Genomic DNA, 23,087 nt, shown 5'->3' with positions numbered 1-23,087 from the left:
GACAATATTATATCATTGTAAAGGACCTTAGGTTTTGAAAATAGAAAGAAAAAGGAACCTTTGGAAAAAGGAATCTTAAGGTATTGATTACCTAAATAATGAACTTATTTTGGTTGGGGTTTGGTGTTTAAATTAAACTAACCTAATTGCAACGTAATTTAAATTAGAATTAAAGGGAAATATTAAATAATTGGAGGAAAAAGGAAAGGAATAAATTAGTACAATATTATTATATTTTTCAAAATTTTGGTTTGGGTTTAAATAAATATTTTAATGGGGGAAAATGATTCTATTTTGTTTAAAAGTTTCCATTTTAGTTTTTTTCTTAGATAGGTATCTCTTCTATGTTCCTCCACCATTATCCCAAAATTAGTACTAAACTCTATTTTTAAATTATTTCTTTTTTAAAATCTTTTTAAACCAATTTTGTTCCAATAAGTCTATTTTCTTTTATTCAATCGCTAGCTTAGTTAACTGGTAACTCTAAAAATAGATGACAGTTGTGGCTGTGTTTATGTCGACAAACAAAAATAAAAATAACTTCATATAGGTCGGTCTAGATATACATATAATATTTGAATTTTTGCCAACTCAAAAGAAAAGAAAATATAATAATTATTATTATTATTATTGAGAGCTCCCCATTACTTCCACGTCATGGATGTTAGGAATCTTCCTACTTAGACGCTTAAAGAATTACTTTTCTAATAATGTAATAATGTATGTTTTGTTTAGGTAATATGTTACTGTGTGGTCCATCAACTTCCAATTCCAAAAAAATAAAAAAAATAAAAAATAAAAAATATTGTTATTAGAATTATGTATAATTAATTAACATTCACGTTCATTCATTATTTATCGTTCAAAAAGATAAATGAGATATATAAATCACTTATATTACAAAAACCTAAATAAAGTTTTTCAATTCTTATCTATGCATTGTTTTTAATAAGGTAGGTGACTCATCGATTGTAAAATTATTGTTCGAGACGACAGCAACATAGGTATTGGAGTTGATGTCAACATATGAACTCTAAACCAAAATGTAGGCCAATGCACTCTTGTGCAACCGAACCACAAAAATAAATAGAACTCAAAATCATTTTCATATGTACGAATAAGTAATCCATGCTCAACGTACATAGGATGACACATACTACTTCCAATATTATCATGAGATACATTCTCTATGAGGTTAACATACATAATCATGATCTCTCAGACATACTATATAAAATATTTCAACTCCTAGTGTCTCTTGAGTCATACCATTCATGATGGTCATCAAATTTACATACATGGAAGTAGATACATCAAATAAACCATACATAGTCATATCATTACTAAGGGTCGTTATTTCCTAATATGTATAATCAATTATCATTAAATGAAAAAAAAAAAAAAATATATATATATATATATATATATATATATGTGGATCAACCTTGAAACAGTAGCAAACCCATTCATGTATTTGATAACCAACTACTACAAGCTTGGATTACAAATTGTTCTTATATGAAAAGATAACAGTAGATTTCTTGTATTAGCCATCAATCTTTAGAAGGAAGTTCCTATAAGCTTCTATAAAATCCTTCCTACTTAACCTTCATTTTCCAATACCATCACAAGGGGATAGATACATACCCACATGATTTTTGTATCACTTTAAGTCAACTTTAGTATTTGTCATCGCCAATGCCTTAGTCGGGATGGATCTGCAAAAGGAAAGCATACATGATTGTGAAGTATCATCCAATTGAGTGCCTACTTCTTCATCGATTGCTAACAATTTTGATCTTTGAAAGAGATAGGAAGTTTCTGTATTTTATACCTGACCCTGTCTATCCTCGTTGAAGCTTTTAGCTCTAACCTTCAACTCCCCTCTGTGGGTTGTCAACTCATCTAGTAGTTCAGCATCACATATTTCAACTTTATCTTCATTATTAACCATTTGAGTGGTATTCATTTCCTATCAAAGAAAAAAAAATAAGCCAGCATTTTATGCAGAAATATAGAAGTTTTAGGGACTATAAACTATGATATAGAGGATGGATCTTATGTACCTTGATAGAAAGGCTAAGCGAGACAGTCGGAGTACCGGTTAGTTCTTCATACTCAGCTGCGTCGAGCTCCTGCAAATAACGGGGTTGGAGTAGCTTGGGAAGGATGCGATGTCTTATGCCAATGAGGAGGAAGAAAGGCAAAGGAAACAACACTCCAGCTATGGGGATCCAAGTCACTCCATAACAAATGAGAAAATACACAAATTGAAATAGAGTGAATGCGGCTATGTATTTGAATGGCACAGACTCCACAAAGGAAGCATGAAAGCCTTCTAGGACCCTGGAAAAAGAGAAAATATCGACAACCACAACAGAAGTTAGCTGTTTAAGAAAATCAAATAGCTCATGATAAGAAAAATCAATACCACTAACTAAAGAAAGGTAAGACTAGGCAACAATAAGTGAATCATAATTAAGAAAAACCATAATGGAAGTTGAAAGAGTAGTGGATTAGCAAGTCATAAGTCAAAACTGTATATGTCTAAGTGGGTACGAAAAGCTTACTTGTAACGTCGACTAGGCATTACAAAGAGAAGTAAAATCCTTTCCCAAAATTGGTTTCCAGGTAGACTGTCGATGGCCATGTACGCGAAATATCCCCAGAGAACTGATGTTGGTATCTTCTTTATTGCTGGTAAAGCAAATACTGATGCTGCCACCAGAAGTGATTGCAGCAGATTGCTCAATCTTTGCTCGTTCACTCGAACAGGAAGATAAGCATCAATATGCTTCTCTGGGTCAAATGTATCCTTTGTGTTTTCATGATTAGTATCACCTTTCATGATTGCCTCCTTCAAATCTTCCAGCTCTTTGACTACTGATGTTGTCTGCCCAACACCATAAAGGATCAGAATGTTATTCGCTAACATTTTCCAGCAATCAAGTTCAGATTTGAGAAGTGATAAAGGATAAACAATTGCTGTCGCTGTCAGTAATAAGAAGTTAAAGAGCAATTTCATGTTTGACAACCAAAAGACATACAATTGGGCTGCTCTCCATTTCTAAGAACACAGCTTGCATTTGACCGTAGATTTCGGAATCACTAGCTTTCCTTTTTATGCCTTCCTTTGCACTTTCTACCATCTTCCTTCGCATCAACTACAATCCATGATAAGTAAAACTAAGCATCTAATATGACTAAACATAAGTAAAGTACTTGCCACATTTCACTCCTTGGTAATTGAAGACTTACACGCCTTCTGAGAGTTGCAAGACACTTGGTGTGCATGGGGGACTGTGGCAAAACCCCATTCGAAGGAGGAAGCCCGATTAACCCGCAAAGCAACGTCTGAAATTATTTTCCATTACATAGAGTTAGTTTATCTTGGAACTTGATGACAGTCACTTACCAGCAGTTTCATGTAGAAATTACCATAAATCCCAGCAACAGGATGTCATGGTGGTATGCAGAAGGGTTCTTGAGATTAAACTCCTTTTGCTGTGCCAGCTGAGATGCAACACTATGATCAAAAAAATAAAGTCCTGCAATCATTACAGCAGGAATGAAGGCAGCAAAAATGTATGCAGGAGGTATCTTCCCCATGTCCTGTAAGAAACAAGAACTATTAGCTTTCACTAAGGAAGAAATATGAGTTCATATAAAAATACCTTTTACAAGTCTCTTCAAGGTAAACCATACTACAGACCTCAGACTAAAATGCAAAGGGCAGAGGCGTTACCATGACAACTGTCCAATGGTGCAGAGAAGTAGATTGCCATGCCAAAGGACTTTGAAGTCTTCTAGGAACTCCAGAGGGGACTTTGCTTGGTACAGCAAATGATAGTGCAGTCCATACTAGAACCATCAGAGGAACTCCGTAGTCTGCAATGAAACTCCTTAGCCAGCCTATGGGACACAGTGAGAGTTTATCAGTATGCTTAGAACGTTCATCGGAGTAATTGCTCAAGAGAATCAATCTGCATTGCATTGACAAACCTGTCCCATACAACCATGATCTTGCCTTTCTGCTCTTCAAGGCAGTATAGAGAAGGCCAAAAGTAAATATGATTCCCAGTAATCCATTCGTGTAAAGCCAATGAAATTGATATTTCTCTAAACTTTTATCCTCAGCATGGGGAACTTCAAATTCACTCAACACTCCCTGAATGATTCAAAACTGAGCCATCAGTGGAAAATTATTATTATTATTACATATAAAACTATATTGTAAATTCAAAGTTTCAACTCATAAAGTATTATCTTCGTGGATCACTGTAGAATGTAAGAATTAAGAATTTGAAATTTACACCATAAAAAAGAATTAATAATAACGAATAAATATTGACAATTCATATTTTATCATCCAATGAGTTTTAAACTACCTACCTCAATCTAACTACAACTTGAGTAATAAAAAAGGGTAAATTCCCTTCCTACTTAAACACACCTTAATAGCTTCTTGAATGAACAGAACGGAGATTAACATGCCAAAAAGCTCCCCTGCAATCCTTGTAAATCTGTTGATTAGTCTGGAAGCATTGAATATAGCAAGAAGAAACAGCAAGAGGGCTGTCCAGACACAAACCCTGTAGAACAAAAGTCAATATTCTGCCATACCGAAGCCTTTACATCTGTAGTTAAAAAATTGGCAGCTTACCATCCGGCCCAAGCCAAGAAGAGTTCTCCCCCTATATCTTTCCTATCCTTGCTAAAATTGTACAAATAGGTATACATAATAATTGTAGGTTCTGCAACACCTACAATTAGGAGAGGCTGCCCACCAAGAATTGAATGAAGGATGCCGCAAATGGCTGTGGAAGCCAATGTTTCTACTGCACTCAAGCTTCCATCTATGGAACAATAATCAATATACCAAAGTAAGCAGTCCACATTCCACATGGATGATAGTAAATTACAAAAATTTAGAAAGAGGTCAAATATTCTGTGAACACTTTTTGTTTCATTTCATTTCATTTGTTATAGAAAATTGGGAACACTTTTTGTTTTTTTAAGTTTTTCAAATGATTAGATTATATGATATAATGGATGCATGGTTAACAACGCTAAAGCTTAAAAATGTGAAACTACCTGTGGTTTAAGATGTTTTCATAGCAAACTGCCTTTTCCAAAAATTACTTCTTTCTTTTTCCTTCACGCAATATATGTAAGCTAACGGATACAATAAATCATAATAAAGCAATTTTAAGAAACCTTTTTCCAAATATACTTTTAGATTCTGAAAGAACTGTAAAAGAACGATTTTTTTTTTTTTTTTAATAATTCTTTTAATTATGAACAGACAAGAATCTTTAATTTTCACCAATATTTAGTTTGGATGATGCAGCTTCAATATTAGAATTCTCTGTGATTGGTATTTCTATCAAGGATACAATGATCAGAAAGTAAAAGGTTCTAGTTTAGCCATCCTTTTTCTCTATTTTTAGTTCTGATTTTACGTAAAAGATATGGGTCAGCAAGGTTTACATAGTGTAGAACAATTAATCAAAATTTAACCAACCTGTATCTCGGCTCAGTTGCGCACCGAAAGCAATGACAGGAAGTGCAGAAGCGAAAAAAACGTAGGCAGTTGGGGCCAAAATTCTGCCAAACCATCAAAAGAAAACTGGAAATTAATTAAAAAGCAGCATCAAACGCGAGTTAAACAGAGCTGAATCAAATACTCATAATAATAAAAGTCTTCACAAATTACCCGATTCCTGAAAGTCGACCATCAACCCAATCTTGCTTATAACAGGCTTTTCTTCCTCTGATATCATCCACAATACCCCTAAATGGAGTCCTGAGATTCTCCATTTCTGTATTGAAGAGGTAAAAGTGCATTTAGGAACACAAACACTGAATAGGAGCATAAAAATACGACTACAAGAAGCTCGGATTGCAGTCAGTACTGAACTCCATCCGTAAATGGAGAGAAATACGAAATAAATTATCCGCGATAGTGAGATTCTTTCGTTTCTTGATAAAATCACACCATAGCAGAAAGACGTGAACACACACACAAATCTCAAATGCTCAAATTCCAATTGCCTATTCAGTTTTCCATAAAAACCAAACATATTAATCCCAAGCGACTCTTCGACCAGAACAGGGGAAAAACAAATCCGATTCATAACGAACAGAATCACAAACTATGCTTAGATGTACATTACAACACAAAGCTGCTCATATGGAAGAAAAAAAAAAAAAAACATGAAAAGTATAACAACATAATAGCTACATGCAAGTGAGCAATGATAAAGGAAAAGAGAGGGCGTTTCATCGGAAAATAATGCCGGAAAACTTGCCGGAGATTGTGCAGTTTTACAGCGAAGGAATTGCAGTGGTTGTGATTCAATTGGCGTCTTGTAGTTGTGATTAGTGAAGGACTAGGCAGTCAAGTTTCCGAGCGACGTCTTTAAAAAGACCCGCGAGAATCATGAGTTTTGATTCTCTGCGACGTAACAAATTCTTGTAACCGTACACTCTCAAGCTGGCCAATTAAAACGCTGCGTTCTTCAAAAATTGTGACCTATTAATTCATTTGTTGTACATTAAAATTAGAGGGAAAAAATAAATAAATTTTTGTATTATTTTTAACTCTAAATGTAGGAATCTTGGCTTTAAACTTTAAAAATATTACAAAATTAATGCTCTAATAAAATACAAATTTGAATTATAAAATATATACAATTTTGGTAAAGAATTTTGAATTTATAGAAAAAAATAAATTACAAAGAAAATGTCCTGATTACATAACTCCGTGCCAAAATTAAATTTAGAAGAACAAGAGAAAAGAAGGGTCATCGTCTATCATCTACTAAAACATGGGGCTTGATTGATCACGTTCAGAAATTTTTAGGCAAGATTGACATACAAATTCTTATGGTGAGGATTGAGCTGTCAAAAGAGGTTTTACTCGTTTTTTGAATTGGAAGGTAATATTTCTCTTAGTTGTTTCTCGCCAAAAAAAGAAAAAACAAAAAGTATGATAAGTCGAACCGTTGGCACTTGAATAGAAAGTGAAAGACTTTATTTTATTCGAATTAATGGGTATATGAAGGTAAAAGATTGCAACACGTTTAAATTCATGAAATTTAAATTTTTGGTATAAATTGATACAACCTAATAAATTTATGGTAAAAATTAATTTTTTAGATTTTTTTTTTTCATTTGATTTTATTTTTAAAGCACTCTGTTGGGCTGATACTGACATTGAGAGACGAAACGATAGATACTAGGTACTGTGCGTATCGACTCGTGTAGTGCTGTAGCTAACGTGTTAAGTATCCCGCCTGGGGAGTACGTTTGCAAGAATGAAACTCAAAGGAATTGATGGGGCCTGCACAAGCGGTGGAGCATGTGGTTTAATTCGATGCAAAGTGAATAACCTTACCAGGGCTTGACATGCCGCGAATCCTCTTTAAAAAGAGGGTTGCCTTCGGTAACGTCGACACAGGTGGTGCATGGTTGTCGTTAGCTCGTGCCATAAGGTGTTGGGACTATCAACTTAAATTCCCCTAAATAAATTACTATTCTCTCAACAAAATATATATATATTAAAGTAGCAAGAAATTTTATCATGTATTTTTTTAAAAGTAAGTAGAGAAAAATAAACAAAAACTCGGGCAGCCAGCCAGCCAAGTCACCTTGACTTAAATGGCTTGTCGGAGTCAAACTATATTCACAAACGAACGTGAATCTTGTTTTTGTTTGTAATGTCTTTATTTTAAAATCATTTAAAAAAAATGATAAGTATTAAAAATATTTTGTAAGGATTAGATATGCATACATGCATATAGCAATAAGAAACAAAATTAAGGGACCAATTTTATTTTTAAAATGGGTCAGTGTCTCGTGACCTTTCCTAGATCAAGATCATCTAGCTCGACTTTGACTAACACATAGAGACAGTGACCAGTTGCCTGTATGCTGGTGACCAGTTCTCGTCCATGGACAATTCTTAATGGCCAAAAAAAATATTCTGATTCCTCTTACGAAACTACATAATAAAAGTGAGGTTAATCCATAAGATGACCTAGATCACTCTTTTTCGATGTTCTTGGTACCTAATTACCCGTGCACATAACGTGTAATCCCCCACAAAATAATAATAGAACTAAGGTACAATCGTTGGATCCATTATCTATGAAAACTCACCAAAAATGACTCAACAAATTTCCTCACCAAAGTTGCTAGACAACTTTGCTCCAATTCTCAAGATCTAGAATCTATCAATACAATAATAATATGGGTTAGATTAATTTCGGGTCAATCATAGGTACGTTCAACGAGCTCTATCGTTGAGACCCACCAATGAAACCATCATACAATCGATAATCCAACGCAATATCCAATAACATTGAGCTACGCTCAAAGGGGATTGAACGACACAACATCGGTTCAACGATCACAAGGCTTTGTGAAAAGGAGTCAACTAGTTGTCTAGCCAAGCTTCTAGGTTCATCAATCATGGTTTGAATAAAAGCGTTGACTACCCTATGTTAGAAGTTTCAATCTAAATTTCTGTTTAACGTGACCTTTACATTGTAGCCATCAAACTATCTTCACACAATACTCAGAAGTTCTCGACCAAACTAACCTTAACAAAGATCATTGTATACATAGAAAGTTGTTGAGCAGACAACAACGAGCTAACCTTAATGCTGGTCTACATCTAAATCCCAACAAAGTCAGCAAGATTCTTAGAATAAACAACTTCTCGAGCATAACATAAATGAATATCGTACGTTATCAAAAGATAAGAAAATATTAATTATTAGATACAAGACAAATGATTATCTAAACCGACAAAAGAAAAGGGTATTTATGAACGTCAAAACAAAGAAATCGAAAAAATAATATGAAATTCGTTTTAGAACTGTAGATTACTAAAATTATAATATCCACAATTTGAGTGGACTAAAAAAAACATTTATAATTTAATATTTTTAATTCTTTACATGCAAACTAAAATATTAATAATTTAATATTTTTAAAGTCTATACATGCAAAAATAAATAAATAAATAATAATAATTTAACATTTTTAAAGTCTTCAGCAACATAAAATATTAATAATTTAATATTTTTAAGGTAAAAAAATTAATAGTTTAACATTTTTGAAGACTTTAGCAACATAAAATATTGATAATTTAATATTTTTAAAGTCTTTACATGCAAAATAAAAATAAAAATAATTTAACATTTTTAAAGTCAACACCCAACCTTAAAAAATTAATGAATTTAATTTAATACTTTTAAAATCGAGAGAGTTATTCTAAAATTAAAAGTTCGGAGATTTATTAAAGGTTTTTTAAAATGCATAACCTAAATATATAAATTAATATGAAATAAATATCTTTAAATTAAATTATTCAGAAAAACATGTTCATTTAAACAATCATGTTATTTTATTTTTCTACTGTCTTGAACTTTTAGCTTGAAATCATGATCGTATTAATAGTCTAATACACATACGTGAACACTAGTTGTTCGTTTGTTAATATTTAAATAAAAATATTTAAAGTTGAATTAAAATCGAATATTGAAAGTTCAAAAATTAAAATGAATATTTTGAAAGTCCACTTATATATAACTTAACAAAATATATAAGATATCTTCAGAGTATAGTACAAGATCAGCTTTTCTTGCTGTCATGAGGTCGACCCGTAAACAAGGTAAACCTAATGAGAATAAAAAAGCGAGAGGGATGACAAGATAAGCACGACCCTAAACACCATACTCATTACGTCAATACCATGTTAAAATACCCGAAAACTCAAATTCTAAAACTAATATCTTACGATAATTGTGTAGGGTTCCCATTTCTCTCCCACCCTATTTGATTAGGAATCATAGCATTTGAACTCCATATATAGTCCAAAAAGCAAAGGCCCTATTGGTGCTTGGGCGTGCCATCCAACGCCTAATTTTCTCAAAAGCTGATGTTCTTATTTGTTGGTTATTTTAGGTAACATTGGTTCATGAAATTATGTAAAAATCTCTCTCTTCCCATCCCTCTTATACAAACATAGTTTTTTATGCTAAATTTTTATATTCCCATCCCCTTACTAGTGTTCACACTTTTAGTCATTTAGAATAATGTAAAACTATATAATTAGGTTGGTTGGTTCAAATATTCTTCCCACGTGCTTTGCATACCTAAGTCGGTGTTCCATTTATTCAAAGATAGTGATTTAAAGATAGTGATTTGGGAAAGGTTATTCCATGTGTGATATATGTGTGTAGAGAGAGAGAGAGAGAGTTTATGTGGTATTTTCCAAGTGAACACGATTCTCCATAATGATATGATATTGTCAGATAAACTATCATGGTTTTGCTTTGGGCTTCCCAAAATTTCTCGTTGAGTTACGTACTTTCGTAAAAACGAATAAACCTCAGTTTTAAGAAATAATATCTTCCACCAAGACATTCACCCCTGAAGTGGAAGCCTTTTTGAAAGAAGGTATTCAGATGGAACGTTTTCTACTTTAACACCAAGTATAAAAGAAAACAAGTAAATTATAAAATTGAAAATGTTATAATTTAAACATGAAATAATTTCATTCTTTTCATTTATTAGGTAGGATATATAATTTTTAGACAATACTAAATACTAAATATAAATAAATATATATATATATATATATATATATTAAAGAGAGTAAATAATATTTCTAGAAAATACTCATGGAGATAGTATTAAATTAATGAATGATCGAAGGGAATAAAAAAAGAAGAAAAAAAGAAAGGAAAAAATAAGTAAATAAAAATGACGTAGAAGAGCCCAGATTCCAAATGAATGAAAACGTCTTCTATGAGATTGAAAATGGAAGAGGGGAGGAGATTCTCGAATGACTTCGAAAGAATTAAACGAGGAGCCGAATGTGGGACTTTAATCCAACAGTGTTAAATTTTGCATAATATTAAAGATCCGAAAATGTGTTCAATGTGTTCATATGGTTGAACCGACCAATTTGGAAACATCTTCTATGAGATTGAAAAGTTGGGTCTTTTCCATTTGTTTTTATGTTTTATTTTTTTCCCCATAATTAATTTCCTTATTTTATGGGGAAAAAAATGAGCTTTGTAAAAAATATATATATCCAATTTTATTAAATATAATTCCTTAATCAAAGATTAAAATAAAGAAATTTCTGTGTTACTATATCTGGATTCTTTTCCCTTTTGAGTTCACATTTTGAAACAGTAATCCATTTTCTAGAAAGTCGAGAGAATTTTTTGCGTCGTTTCTAAAGTGACATTCAATGAATCTTGGGATGGAAATTTCAAACTTAATGATTTTTCTTCTTAAAATTTGCAATTATGAGCCATCAAAAGGAATTTGATTGCGTAAAAAATCCGACATTCAATTTGATTGATTTTTATCCAGAAAGTTCAACATACATTTTTCAACACCAAAAGAATCAGATGACTTGGGACTTCTCCTGTTCATTATATTGGCTAATAGTTTCTTCATCTCCTTAGTCCCAACTACGCGACAGCATCACAAAGTTCTCTAAGAGAATCATAAGAGGACTTTGATGCACCATAATAACATCAAGAAGATCAATGGGCAAGTATGAAAAGTTTAAGATTTGCAATAGAAGTGGCAAGGAATTTTACCTAAACCCACTCCCATACAGCCATTTAACGGTTCCTGAATCAATTTATTTTTTGGAAGTTCTTGAAATAACTTTCCAGGATTAATGGGTTTGGTTGGAAGGTAATAGAAAAGAATTGAAATGCCTCCAATTATTTGGATATGCATAGAAGAAAAGCTAAAAAAGAAAAAGCAACCCGAACTTCTAGCAGATGACTTGCCAATGTCTAACTGACTCGGAAACAACTAAGATTCCCTTTGTTGCTGAAGGAGAACAAAAAAAACAAGGACCATCAGAAAACAAACAAAACACAGCTTTAAATAAGAACTGCAGCATATTGTGGGATTTGTCTCTTCTAAAAGCCAAAGGTTTATTTTCGAGAAGGGCATGCTTGCAATCAATGGTGGTGGTCATCATCTCCAAAACCATCCGGCGATCCTCCAGGTCCCACCACTTCCAGCTGCGAACACAAGTTACGATTAGGAAAATTCTGCTAAGTAATTTTAGACACCAATAGCCCATTCCATCAAAGGAGAAAGTGGGATAACATGGAAGAGAGACAGATAGAGAGATTCTAATCCCTATTGTTGCAAGGCCATATTAGAGTAGGTTTACTAGTGGAACACTTGTACATATATATATGTGTGCGCGCATGCGCATATGAAAATATTTCAATAATTTATTTCTCAAAAAAACAATCTTTCGATCTAAGCATTTTTGGTTAAGTGGGCAACAAATATCAAAAAAGAAATTGAAAACTATTTGCAAGATTAGTTAAAAAACACTTTTCACAGTTATGGTATTGACATTTTAGTATTTTCACTATTGTGTCCTTTCCTTCCAATGGAGCTATACTTCGGCATATGCTGGTTGAAGAATGCCAACCTTTTACTATCGTGAAAATTAGGTAAGGTTGCAGAGTTTGCCCCCACCCACCCACAATGGGGAAAAATATCCAGCTTTCTACCATGTCAACAAAACATAATAAATTAAAATAAATACTCACCACAAAGTACTGTGAGCACACAGGGCATTCATGTGGCACGTCTTTCCTCAGCCGAAACCAGACAACATCATGCTCATCCTCTACAATTGAAAAGTATGCATCAGAAGATTGAAATTCTTATGTGTAATAGAAGAACACAGAATTTGCCTATGTAACATTTTGTCAGACTCGCACAAAAATTATGAAAAAGCATGGAAAAGGAGAGATTGCGAGTACCCACCGCCTTCACCTCCAGGACATCCAACTAATCTTTCATCATAATATGACTTGATAACTGCAGGTGCTTCCTAAAGAAATAAAAAGTATAAGATTTCTCCCAGAAATAAGTCATGCAAGAAAATCTCTCTTTCATTCACATACCCTAACACAGTATTTCTACGTGTGAAGCACATACCCCATAAAACGCAAAGAAAGTTACAGCCTTTTCTCATATAGAAGAAAAGAAAAGCCTTAGATAATTACAAAACTGATCAGGAAATCAATAACTACATGAAAGTGTTTTTTTTATTTATAAGAACATAAAAGTGAATAGTCAAAGTCATAGACTTGTACGAACTAAACAGAAATTTAATAACAAGGGAGGAACCTCAGCAAAACCCCACTTAGATGGCAGCAATGCACCATAGATCTGCTTAGCATACTGTATCACAGATGCACTAAAACAACACTATTTTCAAATGAGAAACAAGACAATAAAATATTGGGAAGGGAGAAGATTCCTCATCCTAAAATTTCTTTCTCCAAAGTTGATGTTCTATCAGCAGGATAGTGAAAATCAAGGCATTTATATTCATGGTAATTTCGCAAAGAAAATCTGCTGGAGTTCTCAGTCTCTTCAACCTTCAGTGATGTTAACCAGATATCATCAATGGCCTCATAGAAAACAACAATTATATTAACTGAAGAATTATTGTGCCTGTCGAGATAGGAGAGACAACAAGACATCTTTTGATAAAGAAAAAGAAAATCCTCACCAACCTCCCTTAATACTTTCTTTCAGTCTCTAACACATTCCCTCTGAAGAGATGGAATTTTAGAGAAAGACATAAGGAATTCCTTTTGGGAAGGTTCCAATGACTAAAGGAGTAATCACCTAGTTAGATTGATGTGGTCACTGGTCACTCTTATGAATGAAGGTTTAAACATAACAAATATCAAAAGGAAAAACATTAACCTTCCTCACAATTGGTTATGAAAATCTCCCAGGGAAGATATTTGGCAGATAGTGATTGGTCGCAAATATGAAGCAGTGCAATAGGCAATTCATAAAGGGATGCTCCTATTCTTCCACTAAAGGCCCATGATGGTGGACGACAGTCATAAGCTTGCTCTAGTGCTAAATAATTACAAGTCTCTTGTTCCAATTGGGTAAGAGTGCTTCAGTCAGATTTTGGTAGGGTATTTGGTAGAATAGCTTATGACATAAACACTACCTTCAGTGCAATGTAGGCGGTTGTATCGTTGAATTAAGACTTACAGGATGAGGCTAATCTTTATTCATTATCAAAAGTTGCATTTCAAGATAACAGAAAGAACAGCAACATAGAGAAGTCGAAGAGAGAATCATTCTTATTATCATGTTGAACGGTCTTCATGTCTCCTTAAACCAGGATTCCAAGAGTTCAAACTTCCAATTCAAGTGCCTTTTCAGTTCCCTCTGTTTATTATAAAAAAACCCTCTATTATCTTGGAGTTATATAAAAAAGGTTTTGCAGACCCAAACTTCCTAAAAATTGCAAGGTATATCTTTAGTCAGCTTTCTTCCAAGGGTATACAATATGATTGTGTTTAGAGAAGGATCTCTCCTCTTTGTTTTAAACAATGTAACCATTCTTTCCAGAAAAAAAGATGGAAAATCCACTAAACCTCTTCTTGAACTGTTCCATCTCTAATTGACAATGGTGTTGACTTTTCGGCTCTAAATCTCAAATTAATTAATTAATATTTTGATGATAACATGCTCCTAATTACTAATAATTTTAGTGTTTTGAAGTGTCCATAGTGTAGAGCTTGGAATAACGATTCCAACACCTTTGGAATAACTCAATTGGAGCTAAAACGAAGAAGTTATGACTAAAACAAAAATTAAGCATAATTTTTGTTTGTTATGCCTTTTCAATCACTAAGTTTTTCATAATTTTTTATTGTTTTGAATCGTATTATTATTTTTGTACTTCTCGTGTTAATTGACATTTTTAATTGCTCTAAAAAAGTGTGATCATTTGTAAAATTAAGCAGACTAAAATATTTTTTTTTTACACCCTATTCACCCCCTTCTAGGGTTGTCATAACGATCCAACAAATAGGTAGAGTTTTCCGGACTTTTTTTTTAATGTAAATTGAGTATTGGTGCTTCAGTCGGAGAGTTTTCCGAACTCTCGACTTCAGTTTCATTCACCCTTTAATGTTAAGGATTCTATATGCTAATCTTGGTGCATCAAAGATTAGGAGAGAAACCTTACTTCATGCACTTATATTCCAACTTTTAAAGACACTAAGGAGAAGTCTTTCAACCAAAGGTCTGAGCTAAGGTTTGACACCCAGGCCCCTCAACCGATGTGGCCACTTCTTGATACATTCTTAAAACAACAAGATATGATAAGATTATTTCCTCAAACAACTGTCCAATTACAAAATTAACTTCCAAACGAGGTGAAAAGTTTCTAACCAAATTGTGCAAACAGTTGAAACTGATATGTCCAAAACCAAAAGGCATTCCGCCATTGACTAGTTACAAATTGAGTTGAAAATTTTCTAATCAAACTGCACAACGAGTTGAAACTAACATATCCAAAATGAAAAGGCATTCTGTCATTGATTGGTTATCTTCAAAGCTTATCCAAACTACAGAGAGATTGCATATCTTTTGAAGTACCCGAAAAAACATCGAAGTGAAGGAGGAACTGACCCAAAAATTATGGAAAGATCACAACACTGAGAATTTCAAGCGCCAATTCATGTGCTTTGACACAATTGATCAACAGTTTAAAGTTCAGACTTCAGAGAAAGGAAACAAAAGAGACGGTTTTTGCAGCCAACCACAAGCGTTTAACTTTCCAAAACAAAAAACCACCTAAACCAGACAAAATTAAAATGGTTCAAAAGGAACAGACTTGATTCAAGATGCAAAAGGAAGCCTAAGATTGTTGGTTATAGCCTTAAAAGGAAGCCTAAAATTCTTTGAATGACTTTATTCTCCAGATTTGATTTAGGTTAGCAGGCTAGTGCAGAACAATAAAATCTTAGAGAGAATGTTAGAGATGAGACAGATATTAAGGAACTTGCATATTTTCTTGCTTCTAAATGTAGCACAAAGTCATAGCATTTAGCATTTTAACTTCTTTCCTAATTCAAACCAGTTGGGGAGATTTTCCGTTCGATAAAGAGGAAAGAACTCCTTATCTTAGTGTCCTGTTCCTTGACCTATCCGTATAATTTGCTTTATTTGATTATTTTGAATTGGAGTTTTTTTCTTTGTGGACATAGCTTGTTTGTATGGTCTTAATGTTCTTTCTTTTACTGTTTGCTTTTATATGTTCTTTCTTTCATTTTTCTGAATCAAAGCTTGGATTCTTAAAAAATATTTTAAAAGAAAATAGAACTTTCCTAGGTATTGTTAATTATACTGCAATATTAAGTTATGATATGCCATGGAGCATGAAAGAAATATATGGAATGGATAATCAGAAGAGGAAAAGGAAAAAGGACTGGAAACAAAAATTCAGAACAATCACTTTTCAAATATCTTGGGTGCCTGAGACCTCAATGAAATATTTTAACCAGAGAAGATATCCTGATAGCATAACAAAACTGCAGCTTAAATTCAAGTGAAAGTAATAAACTCATTAAATATTGCTGTCTCGTCATGCCTTGAAAGCTACATGGAATGAACCTTGATAAAAGCTAAAGCATCTGAGTTACTTCCAACAAACGAAAACAAGAGAAGATAAAATTAATCGCAAACTACACCAACCTTAGTTCCAAAAGGGCCAACGGGATGGTTTATGTCAAGGATGTCCTTTCCCTGCAAAGGTTAACCGAACCGAAATGAGACTCACATCCAAATGAGAAATACATCCATCAGAGGCCAGCCTATCAAAATATTAACATAAGCCAGAGAGTTTGAAAATGAAAATGAATCGATCAATGAATCTATATATTTTGACCTGCCTTTCCGAAACTGAAAATTACAATACCAGACTCGGTTCGAAAATGAAAATGAATAGATAAATTAAGGTATAAATTTTAAACTATTCCTTAGTCCGGTAGATTTCACATCATAAAATGGGGTGGGGGAAAGGAACCCGCAGCGGAAAGAGATCCAGGTAATCAAGAAATACAATAAATTTCACCTGAAGCGAAGCTTCAAGCTCTTCACGCTCGTGTCCGGTTGCGATTGGCATTACATCCTCTACCTTCTTCACACCAGTACCAGCTAAAAAAATAAATTTAAACACAGGACATCAAGACCACATTCGTGCTCATATTATAGATTCACACATACAGCGAAACAGACTGTAAAACACTAACAATCCACGAGTATACATTCTAATTAATAAATAACCACGAGACCAATAGTAGATTCACACATACAGTGACAAAGACTGTACAATACATAACATTCAACGCGTATACATTGTAATCGATTAACAACCAAACGACCAATTCCAGATTCGCAATCGTATCATAGATTCTTCATACATACAGAGACATACTATAAAATCCAAATAAAACAGCAAGATCTACCAGAATCAGAGGCGTAATAGCGAGCGAAGAGCGAGACAGGCGCGGAAGGAGAAACATGAGAAGCAGCACCGAGTCGAGTGGCTTTGGAAATGCATCCTAACGGAGCGGATGCGGGCGTCGATGATGAGGGAAGAGATTTGAGGGATTTGAGCTGCGAAGCTAGCAATCTCCTCCACATCGTAGATTGAAATCGGTGATTTCTCCGACTATGATCTCAGGTCGCACCCCTAGGACGGCGAATTTGGCTCTTCCTTTCTTCACTCTCTTGCTCTTCAGTTTCTATGCTTTTGGAAAGAGGAGAAACGCGGAACTGGTCAAGAGTAAGAAGCGATGGATGGGGGCAAAGCAAAATGATTTGACACGAGTGAAAATATGTGGCACGTGTGAAAAACATACAAATTTGATTAATACTCTAAATTTAATTAATGTGATTTTAAATTTCAGCTAAATTACTCACTAATTTTAATAAAAGAAAAATCCTTATAAACTAGTTAATTTCAGTCAAATAAATTTTTGTACATAAATATAAATAAAAAAAAATTATCTATTTTTACTAGGATACGCGTGTTCTCTAATTTAATTAGGTTTGAAATTAAAAGTTTAGCTTAAAAATTGATATAATTTACCATAGAGTAAAATTTAATCCAAATTATTAATTTAAAATTATTTTTTTTTATTGAATTTGGTGGAAAAACAATATTATAACTAATAAGTTTATTTAAAAGTCATAGATTAATTTTAAGAATTATTTAAAATATAGGCATTAAATGTGGACATTTAAAAATAATATATCTACCAAATTGTAACGTTAGAGTTTTGCTTCTTACAAATATTTATTTTTTTTTCTTATTTATGATGTAACGAATTTGATATTATGGAGAAAAATAATTAATTCTTATTATTTAATGGAACTCAAAAACATATTTATTATTTTTTTTTTAATATTTATTCTAAAAATGGGATTTACACACCCAAATTACAAATTTATTTCTCGTTTCTCACGATTAGCACGTGCCAATAAGTGAAATTTTTAGTTTTATTTTAATATATAAAAAATAAAATTTAATGAAATGCTATTCTTATGATTTAGTTTTATACTAATTTTTAATGTATAAATAAATATATTATTGGTGTCTAAAATAAAAAAAATAAACATAAATTTTAATTTATATATATTGGCAATTACTCACATGTAATGTAAGTGTTTATATATTTTATAATTTATGTGAATTTGAAAATTAAATTTTTTGGTAAAATTATTTAAGCATTGAGATAGTTTATACTCTATAAATAATTATAAATTTCCAGGATAGAATGAAATCTTTCTCTAAGAATAAATAAATAAATAAAAATCAAATAGTAATATGTAAATATTACAAAATAAATTCCAAGCTTCCATCGATTCTATAATGTTTTTTTTTTTTTTTTTTTGGTAAGATTTTTTTTATGAATTTATGTTTATTATAGATTTTTTAAACAATAAATTGAATAATTTTCAAATTATTTAATTAAAATTGCACTTAAAAACTTAAAATTTCATCCTTCTAACACAATCTCATTTAAAATTTGAAATTTAAAATCTAAATTGAACTAAAATCTAATATGTCCGGTAAATCATAAAGGTGTATTAAAGATTATATAAGTGGACAGTTTATAGGCATGCATTGAACCAGTAAATAAGAACTAGGATGCACTTAGTCTATTGTACATTCGAAGAGACCAGGCAGTACTTAAAAGTATTCAAAGATCAATTTTCAAATAGGCTTGATTGGACATTGAGTTTTAAAGTGCTTCCTTCATTAACATTTCCACGTACATATCCGTTGTTGAAGGAATTGAAAGTTGTTGAAGATTTCTACCAAATTCTTCAAATAAAATTAATGTGTTTGTATCATTAGAAAAAACGATTTTAAAATGTGATACCAATTTTAAGAAGGATTCCCACAATTTCCAACACATTTGCTAGGGTCATATATGCACCTCTATAATCACAAGTAGCACTGCAACTACTCTTGCTAGCAATGAAAGAAGGCGTAAATCGGCATATGCTTCGCCCATTTACCCATTCCTTGCATGTCCAACGTTACTAGATCATTTTCCAATCTAAAGCACCCCATTTTGAGATATTGAATTGTAAAGTTGCTTCCTTTTCTCATTTAATCCTAACCTTATAAGATCATAAATTTGATAACAAATCGGTTCTAACATTTCCATCTCTAGTTAGATATATGGTGCCACCGTCAATTCCTGTTAGATACTTTGTCATAAAATGCATCGTAATTCTTAAGCCCAACTGCGGCACTCAATAGAGTTATGGCGTTGATTCCCAATTTTAATTGAATGGATTTCTCAAACATATAACTCTTCCCATTGTTGGACCCAATGTACCTTCTTCTATGTATGAAAGCATGGAGTAGATAACCTTTTGTATTCACTTGGAGAGTCATGTTTTGAAGAGAAGATGTTAAATTTGCTTCGAAATTCGTCATTTACCATAAGTAGCTGCTGATATCCATAGTGATTCTTTTTGTTCCAAAAGAAGGTTTGCCTTAAAGTTACCATTTCTTTGTAGAGTGTCTCTCATGGGCTCTCGAGCCCAAGTCCACAAGAATTGTGCATTTTCCTTCTCATTTTGCTCATTCACAAACAAGATGTTTGAGAATTAACCATTGCGGTGTTGCAAACATCAAGAATTCGAGTTCCCAAACGAAGGTGTTGCAATCATAAGACGTTGTGATGAATGAACCTTTTGATGTTCTTCCAAAGTTGATATAATAATTGTTAAACACGCCATAAGATTGAAAAAATCTTACCACAGAAAATGCTACAACTTCTGCCGTTCTTGAACCATCTCACCCAATTTTTAATAAATATCTTTGGGCTCATAGGATTGTTATGGCAATAGAATCGGTTGTATGTATTAATAATAGGATGTGGGGCATCACTTTGTTGGCACATGGTCCATGAAATGTCAATATTTGAGTGATTCAGCCATTTGAGCATACAAATTGAAATATGCTTTTCTTGCATCTCCATAAAGTGTCATCACATTTCCATACTCGTTCTCTATTTGAGATAAGATTATCGACCCTCCTTGTAATGCAAAGAGGTTGACTTGTCTACACATACTCACTATTTGTTAATGTGAAAATTTGTATTTCATTTTTGTAGACTTAGTCCTCAGTTCGTAGTTCTCTAACCCTACTTGTCAATCGTTGTCGCAGCCTTACAGACCTAATAGTAATTTTGAAAAGAGTGCATATTATAAATACCCAATAAGTAGTCTCCTCTCGATGTCGGTATGCATATAATATATAGTAACAACAAACAAAATCAAGTGGCTCATCTATTTTCAAAAGTAGGGTTTCTCTCTCGTGACTTCCCCTAGACCAAAATCGTCTAACTCGTACATTTGTGAATAGTTTGAATAAACCATGGACCATATGCAATGGCTACTAATCTCCGTGAAAAATGAAGCAATTAAACATATAAACATGAGATAAATGTTTAAAAGAATATTGTTTTTTAGGGTACGACGTTGTGATTGGAAAAAAAAGGAAAGAAATAAAAGAAATCAGCATCGTCCATTTCTTGTGGCTGTCCATTTAATTTTAGTTTATGTGTCCTTTTTTAGCTGTCCATTTCTTTTAAAAGTACCAACACTTAAAAAGATTTTCCAAATATACCTGTTATTCTTGAAATGTTATTTTATTTTATTTTTTTTAAATAAAATTTTAAAAAATATTAAGAACCAAACATTTGCGGTTAGTTCAACCGACCATATGATGAAATTAATGAAAAATTCTATATAAAAAAAAAATTCTTGTAAACTTAAATAAACTAAAAATATCAAATATCAAAAAAACGTTACGGCACCCAAGTCAGCCGTATTTGACGATCTAAGCTTCAAATTTGATTGGAAATTCAAATTTTTAGTCAAATTTATAAATTTCAATTTGGACCAACCCAATTACATCCTTATTTTTAAAAAATAAATAAAGAAAAAAAATTGAATAAAATATAAACTTTAAATTAGGACTTAAAAAAATAAAAAATGAAAATTCAGCTTTTTAATATTAGGAGATTATTAGGTTCAAATATGGTGAGCGGAAGGGAGGAGGGGTGGGTGGGGGGTTGGCTTAGCTTGCAAGCACCACAAACAAGTTTCCCAAAAGCAATTTCTCTTCCAAAATTTATTTGTTTTCTTCCAAATTTCAGTTCCCAAAAGCAATAAATAATACTAATAATAATAATTATTAATAATTAATATAATTAATAATTAATAATTAAATAATTAAATAATTAAATAAGCAGCGCTTATTTTTTTTGGGGGGGAGCTTGTCTTTTACTGTTTCCGTGTCATTCACTTCTTTACTACACCGACAAATCCACCTCTCCTTTTCAGAAGGAGTTTCTATTTCCAATGACAATTATTTCTTATTCTTATCTCTATTTCTATTTATATATATAATTGTTTTATGAATGAAAATTGTAATGTCTCGAGATAAATAATGTTCTAGATTTATGTGACAGATTAATATATATATATATATATATATATATATATATATATAATATTATAAGATATATAAACGGGTTATATTATTTATTTGAATGCTTTATTCGAGATGCCTAGAATAAAGTACTTCAAAATAAAATATTTGCAAAACATTAGAAATGTTATCAAAATTTAATATAAATAAAGTATATCCAACCATTTTATTGCAATATTTAGTTTTAGATAATTAAGTATTATTTATTAGTTTATTTTTAAATCAAATTATCAAATTTTAAATTTAAATTTTATTTATCTTTATCCTTGAATAAATGATTTTAATATAATTATATAAACTTTTGGTGGTAACTATTTAGTACATTTTAAACATGATGAAGTAAAAGTTGTTAGTTGAGATATACTTACAAATTTAATACAATTATAATAATTTATTAATAAAATAAAAATAATGAGATATAAAATAAATTGTTATAATAGAATATTTTAATTAATTTTATTAGTTATAATTCATTATTATTAATTGCAATTTTAAGTTTAATTCAAAATTATGATATATTAATGAAGGACCGAATTAAAATCACTAAATTAGTCCTAGTAATTTATAATGTTGAAAATTAACTTCTTTTATAAGTTTATTAATCCTAATTAATTAATTTATACTTAAAAATATCGTTAACTAATTAATTAATAATTTTACTAAAAAAGTGGTCCATTTATTCTATAAAATTTTATTTCTCAAAATATTTAAATAAATTATTATTCATTCATCATAACTAACTATATTAATTAATTAAGTATATTCAAAATAAAATAAATTAAAGAGAGAATATTTTAGCTGTCTGTGCAAAACCACGCCGGGTGCAACGTCAGCACTCCGTGTACCCTACTGCTGACCTGGACTCCAAATCGTGGAACCAGTCATCCTACTCCTTGCCAATAGCGGGGTGGGTGGGTTTTTTTTTTTATTTTTTCTTTTTAATATATATTATAAAAATAATAGTAATACCTCTTCTATTTATTTTAATATTTATTTCACCCTTGAAAAAGAATTAAAAAAAACTTATTCACTGATGAAAAATAATCTCTGGTAACTTTTTTTTTACATTTATCTTAAAACGATTTTTTTTACCTAGATCGAGTGGGACCTCGTAAGTCTCGGGACATAAATTTATTTATTTATTTACAGAAAAAATGAAGAAATAAATGAGATT

General features: G+C 31.8%; 2 protein-coding genes across 2 annotated transcripts; both read right to left on the bottom strand.

Moving 5' to 3' along the window:
* Positions 1 to 1,445: 1,445 nt before the first annotated feature.
* On the bottom strand, positions 1,446 to 6,470 carry LOC111790152 (boron transporter 4). The gene is made up of 14 exons (XM_023670987.2): positions 6,312 to 6,470; positions 5,717 to 5,822; positions 5,525 to 5,607; positions 4,664 to 4,856; positions 4,454 to 4,592; positions 4,003 to 4,168; positions 3,746 to 3,912; positions 3,439 to 3,612; positions 3,259 to 3,354; positions 3,048 to 3,164; positions 2,571 to 2,893; positions 2,067 to 2,346; positions 1,835 to 1,972; positions 1,446 to 1,718 (listed from the first exon to the last, which is right to left on the bottom strand). Exons 2-14 carry the CDS (start codon positions 5,818 to 5,820, stop codon positions 1,704 to 1,706), a joined length of 1,995 nt encoding a protein of 664 aa, XP_023526755.1. The 5' UTR covers positions 5,821 to 5,822; positions 6,312 to 6,470; the 3' UTR covers positions 1,446 to 1,703.
* A 5,183-nt stretch (positions 6,471 to 11,653) lies between these two features.
* LOC111791355 (cytochrome c oxidase subunit 5b-1, mitochondrial) lies at positions 11,654 to 17,667 on the bottom strand. The gene is made up of 6 exons (XM_023672649.2): positions 17,361 to 17,667; positions 16,967 to 17,049; positions 16,588 to 16,638; positions 12,835 to 12,901; positions 12,615 to 12,694; positions 11,654 to 12,068 (listed from the first exon to the last, which is right to left on the bottom strand). Exons 1-6 carry the CDS (start codon positions 17,536 to 17,538, stop codon positions 12,006 to 12,008), a joined length of 522 nt encoding a protein of 173 aa, XP_023528417.1. The 5' UTR covers positions 17,539 to 17,667; the 3' UTR covers positions 11,654 to 12,005.
* Between the last annotated feature and the right edge of the window lie 5,420 nt (positions 17,668 to 23,087).

Source organism: Cucurbita pepo, chromosome 3 (assembly GCF_057944985.1).
Source record: "Cucurbita pepo subsp. pepo isolate OVF chromosome 3, ASM5794498v1, whole genome shotgun sequence".
NCBI classification, from domain to species: domain Eukaryota; kingdom Viridiplantae; phylum Streptophyta; class Magnoliopsida; order Cucurbitales; family Cucurbitaceae; genus Cucurbita; species Cucurbita pepo.
The sequence above is the reverse complement of the archived record's forward strand: the minus strand, read 5'-3'. Positions and strand labels throughout refer to the sequence as shown.

Excerpts from the sequence above, each read along its gene's own strand:
- LOC111791355 (XM_023672649.2), bottom strand. The coding sequence starts at position 17,538 with ATGTGGAGGAGATTGCTAGCTTCGCAGCTCAAATCCCTCAAATCTCTT. Across the intron at positions 12,902-16,587 it reads TTGGCCCTTTTGGAACTAAG|GAAGCACCTGCAGTTATCAA; the intron begins GTTGGTGTAGTT and ends TTATTTCTTTAG. Across the intron at positions 12,069-12,614 it reads TGTGCTCACAGTACTTTGTG|CTGGAAGTGGTGGGACCTGG; the intron begins GTGAGTATTTAT and ends TTGTGTTCGCAG.
- LOC111790152 (XM_023670987.2), bottom strand. The coding sequence starts at position 5,820 with ATGGAGAATCTCAGGACTCCATTTAGGGGTATTGTGGATGATATCAGA. Across the intron at positions 3,913-4,002 it reads ATCATGGTTGTATGGGACAG|GCTGGCTAAGGAGTTTCATT; the intron begins GTTTGTCAATGC and ends TGTGTCCCATAG. Across the intron at positions 3,613-3,745 it reads ACCATTGGACAGTTGTCATG|GACATGGGGAAGATACCTCC; the intron begins GTAACGCCTCTG and ends TGTTTCTTACAG.